The following is a 20,796-nucleotide window of genomic DNA, read 5'->3' on the forward strand; positions in this document are numbered from 1 at the left end:
CTGTTATCATACAACTTAAATATTTGGAATTGTAATAGATCAAATCTACCTCCAAATATTAAAAAAAAAGTTCATTTTTCCTCACAATATAACACATGGGAAAATTAAAACCTCCATTCACATTACCGAATTGGCTGAATGGGTGGCTAATTTGATTAAAACACAACACGTACTTACGTATTGCCTTTTGTGGATGTATATACAACCCGAAAGTTGAAAATTCTCAGCAGGTGGCTATCCTTTTCCAGGACTTCACCATTTTCTCCTTTACATTCCGATTGAATAAGGATCTTTTTGCAAATTTGATACCCCATGTGGGTTTGTCGTGCTTTTTATTTCGGATTTTTTTTTCTTAAAAAAAACTAATTCCTTTTTAAACTTTGCAAACGTTTTTGTCTAATTTTAAAACTGATCTCCATCAATTAGGGTTGATTAAGAAACACTATGGTGAGCCATCCATATAATGTGCAAGAATCACAAGTTAAATCACATAGAGAGAGCACATTCCGAACCAAAAATAATTTAATGTAGGCACGCAGCAAATAAGACAATGCTGGCCGACCAAGAACTTTGTACTGAAAACTAAAAATATTGCGAGATACCAAGCTATATATTAGATTTAGAAACACCCGCTAGATTTCTATACCAAATGAGGAACGATTTGGTGAGATTACAAATTGATTGGATGTGTTTTTCGATCTTACTCTGGTGCTTGAAGCCCACAAAAGGCCGGCTGTGTAGAATATAAAACTCCACATCTTTTTATCGATTTGAAGTAAGAATATATCCATGTACTAAAATCATCGTATTGTCATTTTCAGCTTGGCCATACGTAAATTGCCAAGGAATTTCAGCGTTTATTCCAAAGAGTAAGGGATGTTACCTTATTACATGACTCATTAATCATATTAGTTTTACTCAAAAAAATTCCTAGCAATAGTTATGCCTTTTGTTAATTTATGAATTACTGTTCCATTTCGTCGGTTGCAATTGATTCTATGTCACCATTCCATTTGCCTTCAATTCTTTTTTATTAACTTTTTAATTTCGTATATCTTTCTTTTTTTTAAAAAAAAATTAAGTATACCTTAATTTCCAAATTCAAAAGAAACATCACTCTTCTATATCATAGTTATACTAACATTAAACTTCAACTTAATTATCCATTCAAAAAGCGTTTGGATTTTTTAAAACTTCATCCCATGATCCCAATCAACAAAATGGGTTGAATTTTGCTGTAAAAGATTTAGAGACGGAGTTAATAATTTTGATAAAATATCCAAATCCAGTACTTCTTCATTCAAAGGTTTTGTGTTTTAATACACAATGCAACTACACATATATTATATACAGACTCTATTATTATTTCTCCGCACGTGTACGTACAATGTATCACATTGAAAAGTAGTCGATATGCGACTTTGGTTAAAACCAAAAATGGGATACATACAACTGTGTTAATAAGACAACCTTATTCAAAACTTAAGGTTAGGGCAAGTACGCATGCATAAGCCTGTGGCTCACGAGTTTAATTCAAAGCCATATAGCACCGGCATCTTTGAGCAGTTTTTTCAAGGAGCCATTGAGCTGAAGGGTCATGACCGTGTTAGCTGAGCCTACGAATTTACCCCCAATAAACACGGCTGGGACTGAAGGGTTGCACCCTAGCCGCACCAGCGCCCACTCCATTTCCTTGCCTCGAGCGTCCTCATCGAGCTCATATATCGCCGGGCTCACCCCTTGATCGTAAAACAATCTCTTGATTGCATGGCACATGCAGCATGAACTCTTGCTGAATATCACCACTGCCTTCTGTGATGCCAATCTCCCTACGCGATCCATTTGAATTTTCTCAAGTGTCAAAGATAGCGACTAGATAGCTAGATATCGATCAAAATGTAGCCGTTAAAGTTGTCTAAAACGCGAAAAAAGTTGAGAAATTTTGATGGGAATGTGAGTAAGAGAGGAAGAGATGGAAGAAGTTGTAGCAAAATTTTATCCAAAATATAAGTAAAGGCTAGGCTTGTTCTGTGATGCAAATAGACCATTGAAGGTGCTATATATATATAGAGGCAGCGGAGCCGAGGGCCCAATGTGTGACGCGATAGAATATGAAATTATGTTACATTGTTTATTGCAAAGTAAGAAGGAGATGGAAAAGTTGAAGGTTCCTTTAGATATTTGGATTGATTCCCATGAATACACCCTTAATTTGAAAGTGACGTGTGTGGTTTAAAAAAAAAAAAAAATTCACCTAGTTGTTCTCAGAATCTTAAAAACTAATTGGATAAGCATTCTGAAAGTTGGAAAGTGAATATTAAACAAGAACACAACATATGTAACTTAGGCTAGCATTTTTTTTTGGGGACGAAAAAGCCCCCTTGATTACATGTCATATATATGACTATTAAGGTGTGGGTGAGGAATGTCAACCTTGGATAGGATGATATAATAAGATGTGATAGATGCAGAGACACAAAGAGGACTAGTTGTATCATAAAAAAAAAAAATCGTGTGTGTGTTTATTTGATATTTTAAAATAAACGTTAAATCATTCATAAATCAGATGATGATGAACTGTGAACGGGTTACTTAGGTTCTGTTAGAAACATGATTGAATCTAAGGGGCCAATCAATAAATTTACCAAAAGATAATCAAACTTTGAATTTAATTTTTTCTATTTTTCCTACTTGCGGGCCAGTTCCACAGGGCCTCAATATAGTTCCTTTCTGCCTGTTATCATTCATATGTAACTTAGACGATCTTATTACTCATATAAAGGTTATTTTTGGGATGAAAATGCCCTTTGATTACACGTCATATGTATATGACTATCTGAGGTGGGTGAAGAATGTCAACTTTGGATTGGGTGGAGTGTAGAAGCAGAGACACAAAGCAGACTAGCTAATTGCAACATCATCGAAAATGATGTGCATTTATATAAATATATGAGGGCAATTAGTTAAATCTTTCATATATAATGTGGCTGATGAGGGCCACTTAAGTTTCGTAATGCGAGCCTTTGGTAATGTATATTATTGCATGATCGCTACCTCTTATTATTCACATAAAGGTTTTTGGTTGAATTTAAAACTTCACTATTATAGTCAATGGAAAAGGACTATCTTTACGTTTCGTAAATGCCTATAATTAATATTTTTTTTGCTGAATGTTAGAATGGTCTTCGTTTGGGTACATAATTTGCTTGATTAAGGCGGATCTTCATTATTTAATTCTTATCACGAAATCTTTAGGATCTTTAATTTATTTGTTTCCTATCATAATCTTCATTTGATTCCTGTCAATACAAGATTGTTATCAGTAAGAGATTGGATATGATCGAGTCGATAATTAACAAAAATTCAGGGAATGATTTAAAGAACTAGAGTAGTCTACAGGTGGCAAAGATTCTACTGCGGGAAGTCAGCGTTGGCTTCCTCAGAAAAGAATAGTTCAGGGAGATAAGGAAAGATCAAAACAATATCATGAATCTGCCATACGATTCACGCTTTAGAAGTTGAATCAATTTCGTCTGCAGGCCTACATAATATGTTTTCTTAGTCTCTGACAAATGTATACAAAATAATAGAGTTGAAATTGATTACCATTTGCACTAAGTTGATCACTCAACTTGAATGTTGATTATAATTTGCATTGTGAATTTGACGCTATATGTTACTAGCTATTTAGCTTTCATTTATGTCTTAGTCCCACAGCAGAATATATAGCATCAAGGACTAGAGTTTCCATGTGAAAAAATTCCACTCTCGAATGAAATCAAAGTTGACAAGCTTGTTCAGATCTGCCGCTAGCTATATATAGACATTGTCCCATCTCCATATATGCACACGTTTTAAACATCTCGAATGAAATCAAAGTTGATGAGATTATTGATAACGATCTTAATTTTGCAGGCGATCTAGCACAAATCACATCAACAGATTAGTGCCAATCAGTCATATAACAAGATAACTGAAGAATAATTTATTAAGATGATAGAGAATGATCGTTGTGAAAATAAATACACGTTTTGATATGGATCAAATTATGGTATCCCTTATGATATGCAAGTGATAAATATTTTGTTCGATAGTAAAATCTATAGGACAATAAGTTTGAGAGAATTTTCTTCCTTTTTTTTTTTTTTTGATGATTATATTTGTGCTCTTTGGAGAATTTGGAATGGAGAGGTATTCGTTGTGTTTTTGGTATCTACAAAAGTAATAAAGCTAAAATGTTCTTCTGCCTTTCGTTTTCGAGCTTTCTTTATTTGAGAAGGAATATATTACATGTAAGAGCAGAAAGCGATTTGTACACAGTGCTTGTACCTCCTGACCAACTCATCAAATCCTGACATGTGATGCCAGGATCCGTCCTCGCACTCTTCTTTTATATCTTTTGCGCCTAAAACTTGGCATTTTTTTTCATAATGTACACTTGTTGCTTCTATTCCTCTGAGAACAACCTTATCCCCTCTCTCTCAAATCTCAATGACGATCTGTTTGATTCACTGTACTAAGCCCATGTGCGTGCACACATCAAGCATATGTTCATCATTCATGTCATATGCATCATAACAATTAAAAAGAAATTAAAATCTTGGAGCTGATCACAATATGTTAGATATGAAAAGTTCAACGTTTGATTGTATTACTTGTTCTTCTTCTGTTTTGGGTGTTTACTTTTTGTACATGGTTTTTATTGTCAATGCATTTCTTTGGGGGGTTATGACTTATAATGTTGCCAACTTCGATCAAGTTTATCCTTCAATTTAATTTTTTTTTTTCATCAAAGGTTCTCTGTTCTTGCTCCTTTATTAATTAATTCGAGAGACAGAGAAATTAAACAAGGTCGTCGTATTGATGACTTGGACAGCAATGAATGTTTCCAAAATTTATGATCTACATAACAAATATCATTGTTATGTACACAAAATTCGCTTTAATTACTAGACTAGCTCGTATCTTTGGACACAAACTCTAGGGTATAGAAGTTGGGAAAATTAATAATCCGTAGAAATTTATTTGAATCTCAGTTTAATAGGCAGAAAAACAAAATAACATCCATGTGTTAGGCATGCGTGACATATCACAAATATATGCACTAGATTAATAATAATGGGCATAAACTTGCACGGCGAGCCAAGCATGCATGCATGCATGCAAATCCTGATACGAACGTGCCGGAGACGTGCTATGCTACGGTAAAAATAACCCTAAAAACTGGCTCTTGGCGTCCCAGTTGGGCCAGTTATACATGGGGATTATTTAATGTTTATTTTATTAATATATTTTTCGGTTCATGTAGACGTGGCTACCGAGTACCGACGCGACCTGAAAGTAGAGTATCATAACTCATAAGGAGTATTTATCTATTTAAAATACGCATGCTTTTAACGTTACTATCGACGCAAATTAAGATTCCAACTCGTAACAATAACAAAAGCTGGAAAAAAAAAAAAAGTCAAGCAGCTTTTACATTGATTGGATTTTTCTAGAGACGGCATCTTTTAATAATTATTGACAAGTTAATCAGTAAGAAAACTTCAAAAACTAAAGGTGCGTGCTACGTTTTTGAATTTCTTAATCAACCTAATTACCTTTTCCATTTGATGAAACATTAACATTTCTTGATTGATCAAATGAACTTTCCAGGTACGGATCAGTCAAACGTATATTTAAATTAAAGCACTTTTGCCAATGTATTTCTTTTTTTTTGGTATTTCTTTGAGTATTATATATTGAAATTCGTATTTTGGGGGAGATGATGATGATAGGGCATCATGCATATGGCATATCTGTCTCCACTTTCCTTGTACGGTCACTTTTCTTTGGAGCAAAATGCTTGCTGCTGAAAGTGAAGCTTGCTTAGCTTTTTTTTAGGTGTATTAAGTTATCTGTTATCTTAAAATTAATCAAGATTCGAGCCGGGTAGGACTACTAGGGCAGTAAAACTCTCCCAATAAATATTTAATGCAATTGCATTTTCAAGTTTCGAATCGAGAACTTTAGTTAAGATAGAACAGCCCCATACAAGCTAATCTACACGTTTGCTGGTAAAGCTTGCTTAGCTTAATATATATATATTATCCGAGAATCCTAAACTTTATAAATTCCGGTTTAGAAAGTCTAGTTTCATTTTTAAAGTACTGTAAATTGCAAAAAAAAAAAAATTACAATGTTGTAAATAGTGTCTTCGACTTTTGTAAAATCTAGGATTCTCAAATTGTAAAAAATAATAACAAAAAGAACGTAAAAATAAAATGACTCATTGATGGGAAACTATTCCACGTGGTTTACCATAAATTAAAATAATGTAATTAGGATTTTAAACTTAAATTTATGGCGATATACAACTATTCAATGCGATTCAACATTACGTTGTTAAGGGAGTGTGTGTGTATGTATATATCATTTCGAAACTAAACTTTAAAATTGCATAGTTTTAAAGATTTTTTAAACTTTTCCGTACTCTAAAATCTTGAATTAGAAAATTTTTATATATACACACACTTATCGTTATAACGTAACTTATAAGTTTGAGATCTTTTTCTTTTTAATACATATCTGATCTACTTCTTCCTTTTCACTTGGCTTGGCTACCTCTTATCTTTTTATTTCATTTATTGAGTTGGATGCGAATCTGATTACGGACCAAAAAAAAGGGTCCCAATTGGATAAATCCTACAGCGTCTCTCCAACTCAGCAGATGCCCACAAGATAGCTACAGAAGAAGTATTGTCTTTACATGAACAACAGAAAATTACCAAATTATATACAGCTCAATTTCGGGTTCAATTTAATATTGATCCACAAAACTGTATCCAATCCGTTTTATCTCTCCTTTCGCTGCTAAAAAGAAAGTAAACCATATCCTGGAAATTTAGTTCCCTGGTCCATAAGGTCCATAATGGACATAATGACCCATTTTGTCAATTCTCAAATGCGTAATGCATTTTAGAAAAAAACTTGCATGGGACTCGAAACATATATATGCATAATAATTCTTTGCTGCGGATATGTCTAAATAAAAATTTTGTATGGATTTGCATAAAATTCGCATTTAAACAACCGCACGTGATAGGATAATGAATGTCACAAGATCATAATGCCGTACAACAAGACCTCTCGCATTGATCTAGGCTACTTTCCGTATTGCATAGATTCGTTTTTGTGCAACACTTCCATGATAACTTTTCATCTAATGATCAAGAAGTAAAATTCGAAACCGACCCAAATAACTTTTCTTTTAACACCTTCCAAAATCCTATATAAACGAGTGCCCCATCGGAAGCTCAACCACATCACAGCAAAACCTCAAGCACTAGCTACCTAGGAAATAGTTAGTTTCATCACATTTTTCATACTATACAAGCTTGCATTGCATTGCTTTGCTCTCTTTCATCTTCGTTTCTTTACTTCTCTAGCATTGTATCCACAATTCAATTAATACTATGGCAATGGAGCGAGTAGCCAAAATGGCATCAGAGAGGCCAGTGGTGATCTTCAGCAAGAGCTCTTGCTGCATCTGCCACTCAATCAAGACTCTCTTCTGTGACTTTGGAGTGAACCCAGCTGTTTATGAGCTGGACGAGATGCCGGGCGGGCGTGAGCTTGAGCAGGATCTTCAAAGGCTCGGTTGCAGCCCCGCGGTGCCGGCCGTGTTCATCGGCGGTGAGCTGGTTGGTGGAGCCAATCAAGTCATGAGTCTTCATCTCAATCGGTCTTTGATCCCAATGCTTAAAAGGGTTGGAGCAATATGGGTCTGATTAAAACTAATTTTTAATCAGTTACGAATCTTTTTGCGCATCGGGCACTTTTTAATTATAAATTAATAAACATGTGATGTGACTTAGCTAGCTTAGTTGCATAATATGACATATTAAGAGGATTATTATATACTATATAGGTGTCGGATGTCTTGGTTTTAGTCCTAATGAATCTACTAATCACTATGTATCGCGTGAATGTCGTCTTTTTGGTATCGTAATGTTGTGGTTTTGTTTGCTAATAAAGTTGCTGTTTTTTTTCACTACTTTTTTCATTATATATATTATATTTTATATATACATATATATGCCTATTTATTTCCTTCAGCCTTTGCAATTAATATATAGCTAGATAATAGCTAATTGTGCATTATCAATAATGAAACTAAGAGTTCTTAATTTGACGAGGATCGTTTAACTATGTCGTTATCATGAGATTCAGTGCATTAATTTTGGTATGGTCCAGCTCAATGATAATGAATTACAATATATATAACAAATAATTTTTCTCTTGACAAGTTCAATTAATTGCTAATGACACGCAACACCAGCTCATGCGTGGTTTCATTAATTCACTTGGCAATAAACGGCTTCAAGCAGTTCAAGGTTGATGCCAAAAAGAGGCTGGTAGTTTCATACTTTAGGTTGTTCTCATATACATCCGAATCGTTTTGAAGTTCGAACCATTTTCTCGGAATTTTATTAATGTGGGCGAGGAAAGGCCGATGTTGATGCACGGGCTCCCTTGCCGACCGAAGTTTAATTTGGTTGGTTGATTTATTTATGTATATATTTTAGTACTATTATTATTATTTTTGATTAATGGGATCATGGACCACTAGCTTTCTCTCCGAATAATTAACTTTTGAAGTAGTGATATTTGATCCTATCTAATTATTTTCTCCACTTTTTAATTAATGCCATATAATTCTAAAATTACCTTATATATATAAACTCATCGTCTTGGACTCTTGATAATCTAAAATACCTAACAGTTAGCAAGAATTGGATATAAAGTCGAAATATCATGATTCATGGGATTCTTTTCCAAAAAAAAGAAAAATGATATGTGTATATATATCGTGTGGGTTGTCCTTTTGTTTCTTACTAACTCAAATTCTTTACGATTATTGTTAATTCATTCTACAGTTGCTCCCCCTACCCTAGTTCTATGCAGCAGTTGTGCCATGACTATGAGCGTTCACCATTGTTGCAATTCATGCAAGCACACTTTCACTTGTATATGAGATGATGATGATGGTATAAAATAAAGAATATAGATAGGAGAGATAACAGGAATTGCTTATGGGTTTTAATCATATGTTTTCAATATATACACAACTAGAGTTAGTTAATTACAGTAAGTGCACAATTGTAGCCTAGAGTTATGAAAGTCAAATATACAAATAATAAAGGAATTGTACAATTACACTGTGACTTTATGAGTATACTTAATTTGCCCCCACAAGATGGTGTTCTCATTGACGACACCAATCTTGGGATGAAGAAGGCTTAGCCGTTGACAAGATAAAGGTTTGGTGAAGGCATCCACTAATTGATCTTGAGATGATACATGAGACACTCGGAGATCACCATTTTGAACTTTATGACGAACAAAGTGAAAGTCAATGGCTATGTGTTTCATGCGAGAGTGATAAACGGGATTGACACAAAAATAAGTGGTGCCAGCATTGTCACAATAGATGGTAGGCTGTGGAAGAGAAAGTCGAAGTTCACCTAATAACGATTGAATCCAGGAAAGTTCAGCAATAGCGGATGCAACAGTCAGATTTGGTGGATGATCGAGCAATAGTTTTTTGCTTCTTAGAGCTTCAAGAAATGGGATTTTGACCAAGGAACACGATACAGGCACTGGTAGAGGTGTAATCACTTTTGTTACCCACCTAGTCAGCATCAGAGAATGCATGCAAGAGAAGTGGAGAATGCTTGTGGAGAAATAAGACATGATGAATAGTACCTTTAAGGTATCTTAAAATACGATTGGCAGCAGTCCAATGAGAAGTTGTTGGTTTGTGCATGAATTGAGAAAGCTTGTTGACTATGAAAGCGATGTCAGGACGAGTGAGAGAGAGGTATTGGAGGCTGCCAACAAGTTATCGATATTCAATAACATCAGATAGATTTGTTCCATCATCCAATGATAGAGAAAAATCTTATTGATAAATGAGTATGTACATCTTTAGCACCAAACATATTGTAACGAGTAAGTATGTCTCTAATATATTTAAGTTGGGTTAAAAATAAACCAGTTGACATGGAGATGACTTCCATACCGAGAAAATAATTGAGGGGCCTAAGGTCCTTAATGGAGAACCTATCAGCAAGCTTACTTACAAATTTGTCTAGCATAGAATTATCATTGCCAGTGAGGATTAGATCATCAACATAAACTAATAAATAAGCAACATTATCATCATGAGAGTAAATAAATAAAGAAGTATCTGATTGTGAACTGAAAAATCTCATTGGCAAAAGAAAGTTTCGAAGCTCAGTGTACCAGGTACGTGGGGCTTACTTAAGGCCATAGAGTGGCTTTCGAAGTTTGCAAACATGAGTAGGATACGTGGGATCTATAAAACCAGGCAGTTAAACATAAATATCTCCTCTAATAAGTGCCCATGGAAAAAGACATTGTTCACATCAACGCAAAGGCCAACCTTGTGATAGTGCCAAACACAATATAAAGCGAACGGTAGTATGCTTGATAACAAGGCTAAATGTTTCAGTGTAATCAAGCCTAGGCCGCTGATGAAATCCCTTGGCTACAAGTCAAGCCTTATATCGATTAATAGGACCATCAGCATTTCGTTTAGTTCGAAATACCCATTTGCAACCCACAAGATTTTAAGACGGATGAAATTGAGTGAGCTCCCAGGTGCCGTTACGAATAAGGGCATCAAACTCCTCAGACATGGTTGTTCTCCATTCTGGTTGTGTTAATGCTTTTGAGACAGATGTAGGTTCAGTAGCAGCTGGAGGTATATGGCGGGTGGAGACAAAAAATCACGGATTGGGTTTAAATATATTATTTTAGGCACGTATAGTAACACAATTAGTTTCCATTAGTGTTGGTGAAGGTGGGCGTGAGACATTCTTTTGAGATGAGGAAATGTTATTGTCAAAGGCATCATATGGGGTCGAAGATGGAGAAATGACTTGCTTATGCATCGTAACGGAAGGAGAGGAATTTTTGGAAACACTTGTAGTGGGAGACACGTGATTTTGGGTTAGATTTTGTGGAGACATATTTGGTTGAGCTGAGGCGGAGGGATTTTCAGGGAAGTTAGAGGAATGTAAGTGGGGTTGGTAAATTGCAGGAATATAAATGGAAAGATGAATATTTGACTGAATTAAGGGGGAATGATTTTCTGTATGGACAATTGTACTTGAAGTATGAATGGAAATATGTAATGGTGAATTAAGTGAAGGAGCCTATTTGGAAAGATTTTCTTCATTCTGGGCAAGTTTTAGGAAATAGAAGCATATGGAAATATATTCTCAACAAATTGTACATGTCGAGAGATGTAAAGTGTTTTTGTGGTGGGGTCAAAGCATTTAAAAGCACTTTGTGTGGAGGAGTAACCTAAGAAAACACAAGGCTTAGATTTAGGTTCTAATTTATAAGTAGTGTAAGGTTTGAGCCGTGGGTAACATAGGCACTGTTGTGCAAATTTTAATGTACTCGCAAGCGCACGAATCTATTGTAGTATAGATCAATGGTGACGAGTGTCGATCCCACGAGGAGGTGGATTTTAATTGTGTAGAATTAATTTTGTAAATGGGTGATTGGATTTGTGGTGGAAATAATTTGGAATATGCTAAAACTTAAATTAAAATGGCGAGAATAAATTCTAAAATTGGAATTGAAATGGCAAGAATAAATTGAAGAGAAATCTATTGAAATGACGTACTTGGGTATCTGGATCCGTATCAACATGCATCATGGGCTAAATATTCCTTATTAATATTAATTAAATCATGAGGGGGGAATCCACACCTCATGAACCACACTCTAATCAATATGGTGCTAAAGGCTTATCGTGCCAAATAATAATAACCTTATACTAGAGAGCCGGTGTAACCAAGGCGGTATCTAGACAAGATTATTATTATTTGTCGACGAGAAGTCAAAACATCGACAAAAACTAGAGGGGAAAAGAAAATAAATTTACCAAATTAAGCCCATGATACATGTTGAGACTTCACCTTCAACCCAAGCTTGAAAGAAAATTAGTCACTCATAATTGAACTAGGGGCAAAATGAGAATTTATTAAAATACGAAGAAAATACAAGATGAAGAAGGAATTATAGAAAATGGATCCCAAAAATGGATTCAGAGATATCAAATTAGGGGGGAGGCCCCCTTTTTATAGATACATGGAGTAAATTATGACCATCGGATTAAAAACAGTTTGGATGCTCAGGATTGCGCCACGTCATCAGTCAACAGTACGCGGTTTGACCACGTGGATGAACAGTAACACTGTTTGACCCGGATGAACAGTGACGCGGTTTGGTTGAAAATAATCATGTGTAATGCATGTACCGTACGCGCAGTTTTTTTGTCCACTAATATGTTGCCACGTCACCATCAACAGTTTATAAGAATTTTAGACTAACAGGATCATGACACCTCATCAGTCAATGCAACATCATCGGTCAATGCCACGTCATCGATCCGTCTATGTGAACAGTGTCATGAACAGTAACGTAGACAGTGCCGTGCACGTGAATAGTACCGTACATGTGAATAGTGTCATTTTTCCTTTTATGCTCCTCCTAAGGTTTTTGACCGTCCTGAGTTCAAAAGTGATGTCCATTTTGCCGTCTGATCTCTCGTTTATTGTGAAATGACCATGATGCCCCTAAAATACATAAAATACTTAATTAAAATAAAACACACATAATTAAATTACAAGAAGATTAAATACATAAAAATAAGGATTGTTAGTAAGACTTGAAATTTAAAATGACGATTTTCTCCTTTATAAATATGTATTTTCTAACACTCAACAGGCACCCAAACACTTGTAATTTTGTGCAATTAGGCGAACGACCAACTAATTTTTCGAATGGTGAAATTAATTGGAGGAGTGGAGTGGGCATACGATTAATAAGATATGCGGTAGTGAGAAAGGCATAAGTCCAAAATTAAAGGGGTAAAAAAGCTTGATTCTGTTGTGCGCGGAATGCGGAATCAAGCGCACCAAAAAATTACTGAAAAATAAAGGACACAAGAATTTACGTGGTTCGGTAATTAAACCTACATCTACGGAGGCAAGAAAGAATAATTGTTTATTTAACAATTAATAGAATACAATATTTGAGTAACGAATCTCACTTCCCAGAAACCCAAATATACCCAGTACTCTCACACTCTGCAGGAAAGATAAATTCCCCAGACACACTTCTCTCACTTCTCTCAAAAGCTTAGAAACTTATAAGCTTAACAATTTTGGGATATTTAGAATGGAAGAAGTGCCATCTATTTATAGGGAAAATAATGGCACTATTGCACCAACCCCTTTACTATTCCACCTAACCTAAGCAAATAGTCAATGGTGTCCATTTGGCAAATTTGACAAATTTGCCAACTTTCCATTTTTCTTCAAATGTTTGGTAACTCTTTGAAAAATTGCCACATGCTTGACCAATTCTCCAAATTTGAATCCAACATTTCGGCTAACCTTGACAAATTGTTAGCAAAATGCAAGTGGCTTTCTTATTTTTCAACAATTCTCCACCTCGGCGAAGATTTGTTCAAATCTAAGCCGACTACCAACGAACCATCATCCCCAAAGTGATCCTTCAAAAAGGATCCAGAATGGTTGTGTCGTTTCGACTGCCTACGTACCCAAAATTTGGGATCAAGCCAACCGTAGTTCAAAATTCCCGAAGGACATATCTTTAACACAATCGAAGGATTTGAATTAATTTCAAGCAATGTTGAAACTTAACTCCAGAAACTACCTTCGTCAACATATCTGATGGATTATCTTTAGTATCGATCTTTCTCAACAACACAACACCGCTCTCGATAATCTCCCTCACATAATGATATTTCACATCTATGTGCTTCGTCCGAGCGTGATATGTTTGATTCTTCGCAAGGAATATCGCACTTTGATTATCATAAAAGACCGCAATGTTCTCCTGGATTACTCCCAAATCACCTAACAAGCCTTTCAACCAGATAGCTTCTTTTACAGCTTCAGTTGCTGCCATATACTCTGCTTCCGTAGTGGACAAAGCAATTGTCGATTGTAGAATCGACCTCCAGCTAACCGGACCTCCACCCAATGTGAATACGTAGCCCGTTGTTGATCTTCGCTTGTCAAGGTCTCCAGCGAAATCAGAATCACAATACCCAACACATTGTTGACCACAATCCTTCTTGAACAATAACCCAACATCAACTGTCCCATACAGATATCGGAGAATCCACTTTACCGCAAGCCATTGATTTTTACCCGGATTGTGCATGTATCTACTAACCATGCTCACTGCTTGAGATATATCTGGCCTTGTGCATACCATAGCATACATAAGACTACCCACAGCACTAGCATATGGAACACGAGCCATGTAATCGCGCTCCTCTTGAGATCTAGGACATGAAGAAGAGCTTAATTTGAAATGAGGAGCTAGAGGTGTACATACCGGTTTTGTTTTGTCATCCATACCGAATCTTTCTAGCACTTTCTTCAAATAAGACTTTTGAGTCAACCATACGCTTCCATTTTTCTTGTCTCTACGAATCTCCATCCCAAGTATTCTCTGTGCATCACCCAAGTCTTTCATCTCGAACTCAGAAGCCAGCTGCTTCTTTAATCTTTCGATCTCATCTCTATTCTTCGAAGCTATAAGCATATCGTCGACATAGAGTAACAAATAGATGAAAGCTCCATCTGATAGTCTTCTAAAGTAAACACAATGATCGTGTTCACTTCTGGTGAATTTCTGCCCTTGTATAAATTGATCAAATCTTTTGTACCACTGCCTTGGCGATTGCTTCAATCCGTACAAAGATTTAATCAACCTACACACATGATTCTCATTTCCAGCAACTTTGAAACCACAAGGCTGAATCATATAGATTTCCTCCTCCAAATCTCCATGTAAGAACGCCGTCTTAACATCCAACTGAGCCAACTCTAACTCATATTCTGCAACTAAGGCAAGTAGGATACGAATGGAAGTATATTTTACAACTGGAGAGAAAACTTCATTGTAGTCAATACCTTCCTTTTGAGCAAAACCTTTTGCCACGAGCCTTGCCTTGTATCGATGAGTTGTTTGATTCGAAGATCCTTGCTTTTTGGTGTAGACCCATTTATTGCCAATAGCCCTTTTCCCCTTTGGTAACTTTATAAGTTCCCAAGTCTGGTTTTGATGGAGAGATTTCATCTCTTCCTCCATGGCCTGCTTCCACTGATCACTTTCATTGCTGCGTAATGCTTCACCGAAAGTATTGGGGATGTCATCATCAATAACTGGAAGTGCATAGGCTACCACCATATCTTTAGTAAGCCATCCGGGTTTTTTTATCTCTCTTCTTGGCCTCCTTGTTGCTATAAAATCATCAGCATCTACATCATCAATTGTTTCTTCATTTTGTGGGACATCAGAAGAAACAACCTCTTCTTCAACTTTAGGTGTCACCTCCATAGTTGAACCATTCTTTGATGTAGAACTAACTGGTACATATGGAGTTGCATCAAACTCCACCCGCTGCAATACCTCTGTGGTCTTGTTCTCCACCTGCTGAGAACTTGAAGCTTTTATCATTGAAGCTTCATCAAATGTGATATCTCTGCTACACATAAACTTTTTATCTTCGAGATCCCAAAGCTTGAAGCCCTTTACTCCACCTTTGAATCCCACAAAGATAGATTTTCTAGCACGAGGATCCAGTTTACCATCTTTGACATGATAATAAGCTGGACACCCGAATACACGAAGGGAATCATAGTCTTGTGCATGCTTTCCAGACCACATTTTCATAGGAGTTTTACCTCCAATTGCAGCAGAAGGCAACCGATTTACCAAGTGACTTGCGTAGCTCAGAGTTTCAGCCCAAAATTTTTTATCTAAACCAGCATTAGATAACATACATCGTACCTTCTCCAGTAAAGTACGATTCATACGCTCAGCCACACCGTTCTGTTGCGGAGTATGTCTCACCGTGAAATGTCTTTTAATACCCTCGTTCTGGCATACTTGCAAGAATAGATCAGAAGTATATTTACCCCCATTATCAGATCGTAATACTTTGATCTTTCTGCCAGTTTGAGTCTCCACTAATTTCTTCCACTTCACGAAAATCTCTAGAACCTCATCCTTTGCTCGCATGGTGTACACCCATACACGTCTAGAGAAATCATCAACAAATATAACAAAATAATGGCTTCCACCAATTGATGCAGTCTTGGTTGGTCCCCATACATCACTATGAACATATTCAAGGATCTCACGAGTATCGTGATTAGCTGTACCAAACTTGACCCTTGTTTTCTTGCCTACTACACAATGCTCACAGAAATTTAATTTACAGGTTTTGGTACCTTTTAAGAGTCCATGCCTCATCAGAGTTTGCAAAGACTTTTCTCCAGCATGTCCCAATCGTACATGCCATAGCTTGGTGGTGTCACTGTGCGCCTCAACAACATTTGCTTCATCAGTTGTACCTCCCTTCAAATAGTACAGATTGTGACGCCGAACCCCTTGCAGAATCACCATAGCCCCATGTGTAAACTTCATTATACCATCTTCAATGGTAACCTTGTAACCTTTAGCTTCCAAAGCACCCACAGAAATTAGATTTTTCTTTAAAGCTGGAACAAATCTAACCTCTTTGAGTTCTCTGACCATTCCATCAAACATTTTGAGCCGAATTGTTCCTATCCCCATTGTGCGACAAGGTTGATTATTCCCCATCACAACTGCACCGAATTCCAGATTACGAAAATCCGTAAACCATTCCTTAATAGGACACAAATGATAGGTTGCTCCAGTATCAAGTATCCACTCGCTCGAACTAGCCACGTATGCTGCAGGAGTAATACTTAGTGAATAATCAGAGCCCTCATCTTTCCGTGCCATGTTTGCTGATGCTGGTTTCTTCCCATCTCTCTTTTGAGCCTTTGGACAATCTTTCCTCCAATGGCCCTTTTCATGACAAAAGGCACACTTGTCTCGAGCTATATTTCTGCTTCTCGTTTTGGATCGAGAATTCTTTCCACCACGCTTCTTCTGTTTCTCCATCGCCCAATCTCTGCTCACCAAAGCTTCAGACGATGTTCGTTCAGAATTTTTATCATTATTCCGAATCTCCAAACTAGTCAATGCTGTGCAAACATCTTTAAAGACGATCACACTCTTCCCATATATCAAAGTAGTCACAAAATGGCTATATTCCTCTGGTAGTGAGTGTAACAGAATCATAGCCTTGACTTCATCTTTAATATCTTCATCAAGATTTTTCAAATCAGCAAGTAACTTTTCAAATCTTGAAACATGATCGTGCATTGACACCCCAGACTTCATTCGAAAGCCATATACTTGGCTCATTGCATGAAGACGATTTTCAGGACTTTTCACCAGGTACTTCTCTTCCAATGTACGCCACAAAGTCACTGCACACTCCTCATCTTTCACCAAGTATTTCACCTCCTTGGTCAAACAAGATCTGATCTGACCACAGGCTTTCTCGTTCATACGATCCCAAATTTCTTCATCATACAAGTGTTTTTTATTTTTCAGGACAACATCGAGATCGATTTGAATAAGGGCATCCATAACTTCGCGCCTCCACATGCCGAAGTTGATTTTCCCATCAAACTTTTCAACATCGATCTTCTGGCCTCCTATAACAGGTGCTGAATAGCGATTTGACAAATCTCGCCTCCCACCTGAAGTGTCTCCTGAAATAGTCTCGGTAGATCTCTCCCCAATTCTGGAAGTTTCACCTTCTACCATTTTTTCAACGAACTATTTCCACTTGAAAAACAGCCTCTATGATGTTAATTTCGCGTAAATAAATACACCAGGAAAGTTCCCAGGAAACTGGACGGGAACTCGGTCCCAATTAAAAACCAGAATCCTTAGACTCTTATCGCCTTTGTTGACAGAATTTTTCTAGACATGCAAAAATACACACTACTTACAATAGACTGTCTCCCAAGTACAAATGGCCGTCTCCACCGTATTCGTGAACAGTACCGTATACGGGAATAGTACCGTATACGGGAATAGTACCGTATACGGGAATAGTACCATATACGTGAACAGTACCGTATCCCCCCAAGTACGAACCGTCGGCTCTGATACCACTTGTTGTGCGCGGAATGCGGAATCAAGCGCACCAAAAAATTACTGAAAAATAAAGGACACAAGAATTTACGTGGTTCGGTAATTAAACCTACATCCACGGAGGCAAGAAAGAATAATTGTTTATTTAACAATTAATAGAATACAATATTTGAGTAACGAATCTCACTTCCCAGAAACCCAAATATACCCAGTACTCTCACACTCTGCAGGAAAGATAAATTCCCCAGACACACTTCTCTCACTTCTCTCAAAAGCTTAGAAACTTATAAGCTTAACAATTTTGGGATATTTAGAATGGAAGAAGTGTCATCTATTTATAGGGAAAATAATGGCACTATTGCACCAACCCCTTTACTATTCCACCTAACCTAAGCAAATAGTCAATGGTGTCCATTTGGCAAATTTGACAAATTTGCCAACTTTCCATTTTTCTTCAAATGTTTGGTAACTCTTTGAAAAATTGCCACATGCTTGACAAATTCTCCAAATTTGAATCCAACATTTCGGCTAACCTTGACAAATTGTTAGCAAAATGCAAGTGGCTTTCTTATTTTTCAACAGATTCAAAAGAGTGAGTCATGTTTCAACAAGATGAAGGTGACAACGCTCAGCTGAACCATTATGTTCGGGAGTAAATGGTGGAGTAAGGAAGTGAAAGATATCATGAGATTCAATGAAGGACTTTAAAGCTTGAAATTTACCACCACCATCATTGTAAATAGAAATGATGGGACATTGGAAGAATTTTTCCACAACTAATTTAAAGCGAATAAAGATTTAAGCAACATCAGATTTTCTTTTAATAGGAAATAACCATATGTATTTTGTATAGTGGTCGACAAAAATCACATAATAGTTAAATTCATCATGAGATGGAATAGGTAATGGTCCCCAAACATCTGAATATATAAGCTCTAATGGAGAATTACTTCAAAGAGATGACATGTTAAAAGGAAATTTACAATATTTATTGCAATGACAAGCATTACAATGAAAATCTAAGGTAACAGAAGATAATAATGACAAATTATGAGCAAAAATTATATTATTAAGAATTTTGTTGAGGGATGACCAAGTTTGTTATGCCATTGTTGGAATAGTGCTTTGACACTAGCAAAAGCAAGGATATGTTTTGACATGGACGATGCATGAGCTGGTCATTCATATATTTCATCTTTATTCGGCCCTTCGAAGAGTTGTGCCCCTGTACGAAGATTCTTTACACAAAAGAAGATGACAAGAATTTAATGAAAACATTATGAGAGTTACAAAGTTTAAAAACTAATAAAAGATTTTTTTTTTCATGCTAGGAACACAAAGAACATCACTAAGAACAAATGATTTAGAAGGTGATGGTAAAGTAGTTGAAGATTTAGAAGGTGAGGGTAAAGTAGTTGAACCTGTATGAGTTATTGAAAGCTCAGTACCATCACCAATTATTATATCTTTTGAACCATCATACTCAGAATGCAGAGAAATATTTTTTAGATCGACAGTAACGTGGTCAAAGGCCCCAGAGTCCACAAGCCAATTAGTGGCAGAATCTAGTTGTGCTACGAAATGAACACGTGGAGACTGAGCAAATCTGGGATAGTATGACTGAAGTGGTACGTAAGGCATCCAAGGAGAAGAAGCATAGCGAAAATTATGAGCATAGTGGAAGTTCGAGCATCTTTTAGTAGTGTGACCTTGTTGATCACATAATTGACAAAATGCCCTTGTAAGGTTTAGGATTTTGATTGTTTTTGTGATTATTGGCCGATGGATGTCCTGGCTGGTTCTGATAGCCTTTGTTTGGATTATTTTCATTGCCTTGCTTGTTTTGATTTTTTTTCCTTTTCCATCATTTTGACTAAGTTTATTTGTATAGTTGGCTGTAATAGTTGGTTTTTCAGATTTTTTTGCCTCTCTCTTAAGAAAACTCTCATGATCAGCAAGTTTTTCATGGAGTTCATCAAAAGATATTTAGTTTTCATGAGCATGTACAATAACAACAATTTCTTTAAAATCAGATCTAAGGCCATTAAGTACATGGAATATAAGATATTGACTTTGGAGAGGAGCATCAATAAGGGCAAGTTCATCGGCAAGGCTCTTGACAATTTGCATATAATCAGTCACACTTTTAGAATCCTAAATGACTTGAGATAATTTTTTTATAATTCCCATGAGACGACCATGAGAAGGTTTGGCATACATGGTAGCAAGTGTGTCCCAATCAGCTTTGGAAGATTTTGCGGAAGTAACAAAGGGGATGACGTTGGTGGAAAGAGAAGCCAAAATGACACTAAGGAGAAGTTGGTCTTGGCGGATCCACGGAGAGTAATTGGGATTGATAACTTCTTTTCCATCTTCTTTTAGAATGGGTGAAGGGCAGAGTAGAGTTCCATCAAGGTAACCCATTGGATCATATCCAATGAGAAGAGAGTTGAATTGTGCTCTCCAAGAGGTATAGTTTGAAGGATTGAGTTTTAATGGTGCTTGGGCTGCAACATTAATGAAGATAAGGTTATTGATATATCCAATAAGATTAACAATATTAGGAGAAGAAAAGGATGAGTAAGAAGAGATATCATTAGCCATTGGAGCACTCATTAGAGTATGAGATGCTTTGATGCCATATAGAATAAAGAATATAGACAGGGGGAGATAGCATGAATCGCTTATGGTTTT

At 36.4% G+C, this 20,796-nt stretch overlaps 2 protein-coding genes across 2 annotated transcripts; one reads left to right on the top strand and one right to left on the bottom strand.

Moving 5' to 3' along the window:
* Window positions 1-1,360: 1,360 nt before the first annotated feature.
* Window positions 1,361-2,015, bottom strand: LOC18032496 (monothiol glutaredoxin-S10). Its single transcript, XM_006419580.2, has one exon. It carries the CDS (start codon window positions 1,840-1,842, stop codon window positions 1,534-1,536), a length of 309 nt encoding a protein of 102 aa, XP_006419643.1. The 5' UTR covers window positions 1,843-2,015; the 3' UTR covers window positions 1,361-1,533.
* Window positions 2,016-7,263: 5,248 nt separating this feature from the next.
* Window positions 7,264-8,010, top strand: LOC18032493 (monothiol glutaredoxin-S2). The gene has a single exon (XM_006419581.2). The coding sequence runs from the start codon at window positions 7,455-7,457 to the stop codon at window positions 7,767-7,769; it is 315 nt and encodes a 104-aa protein (XP_006419644.1). The 5' UTR covers window positions 7,264-7,454; the 3' UTR covers window positions 7,770-8,010.
* The last annotated feature ends 12,786 nt before the right edge of the window (window positions 8,011-20,796 follow it).

Source organism: Citrus clementina, unplaced genomic scaffold (genome assembly GCF_000493195.1).
Source record: "Citrus clementina cultivar Clemenules unplaced genomic scaffold, Citrus_clementina_v1.0 scaffold_9, whole genome shotgun sequence".
NCBI classification, from domain to species: domain Eukaryota; kingdom Viridiplantae; phylum Streptophyta; class Magnoliopsida; order Sapindales; family Rutaceae; genus Citrus; species Citrus x clementina.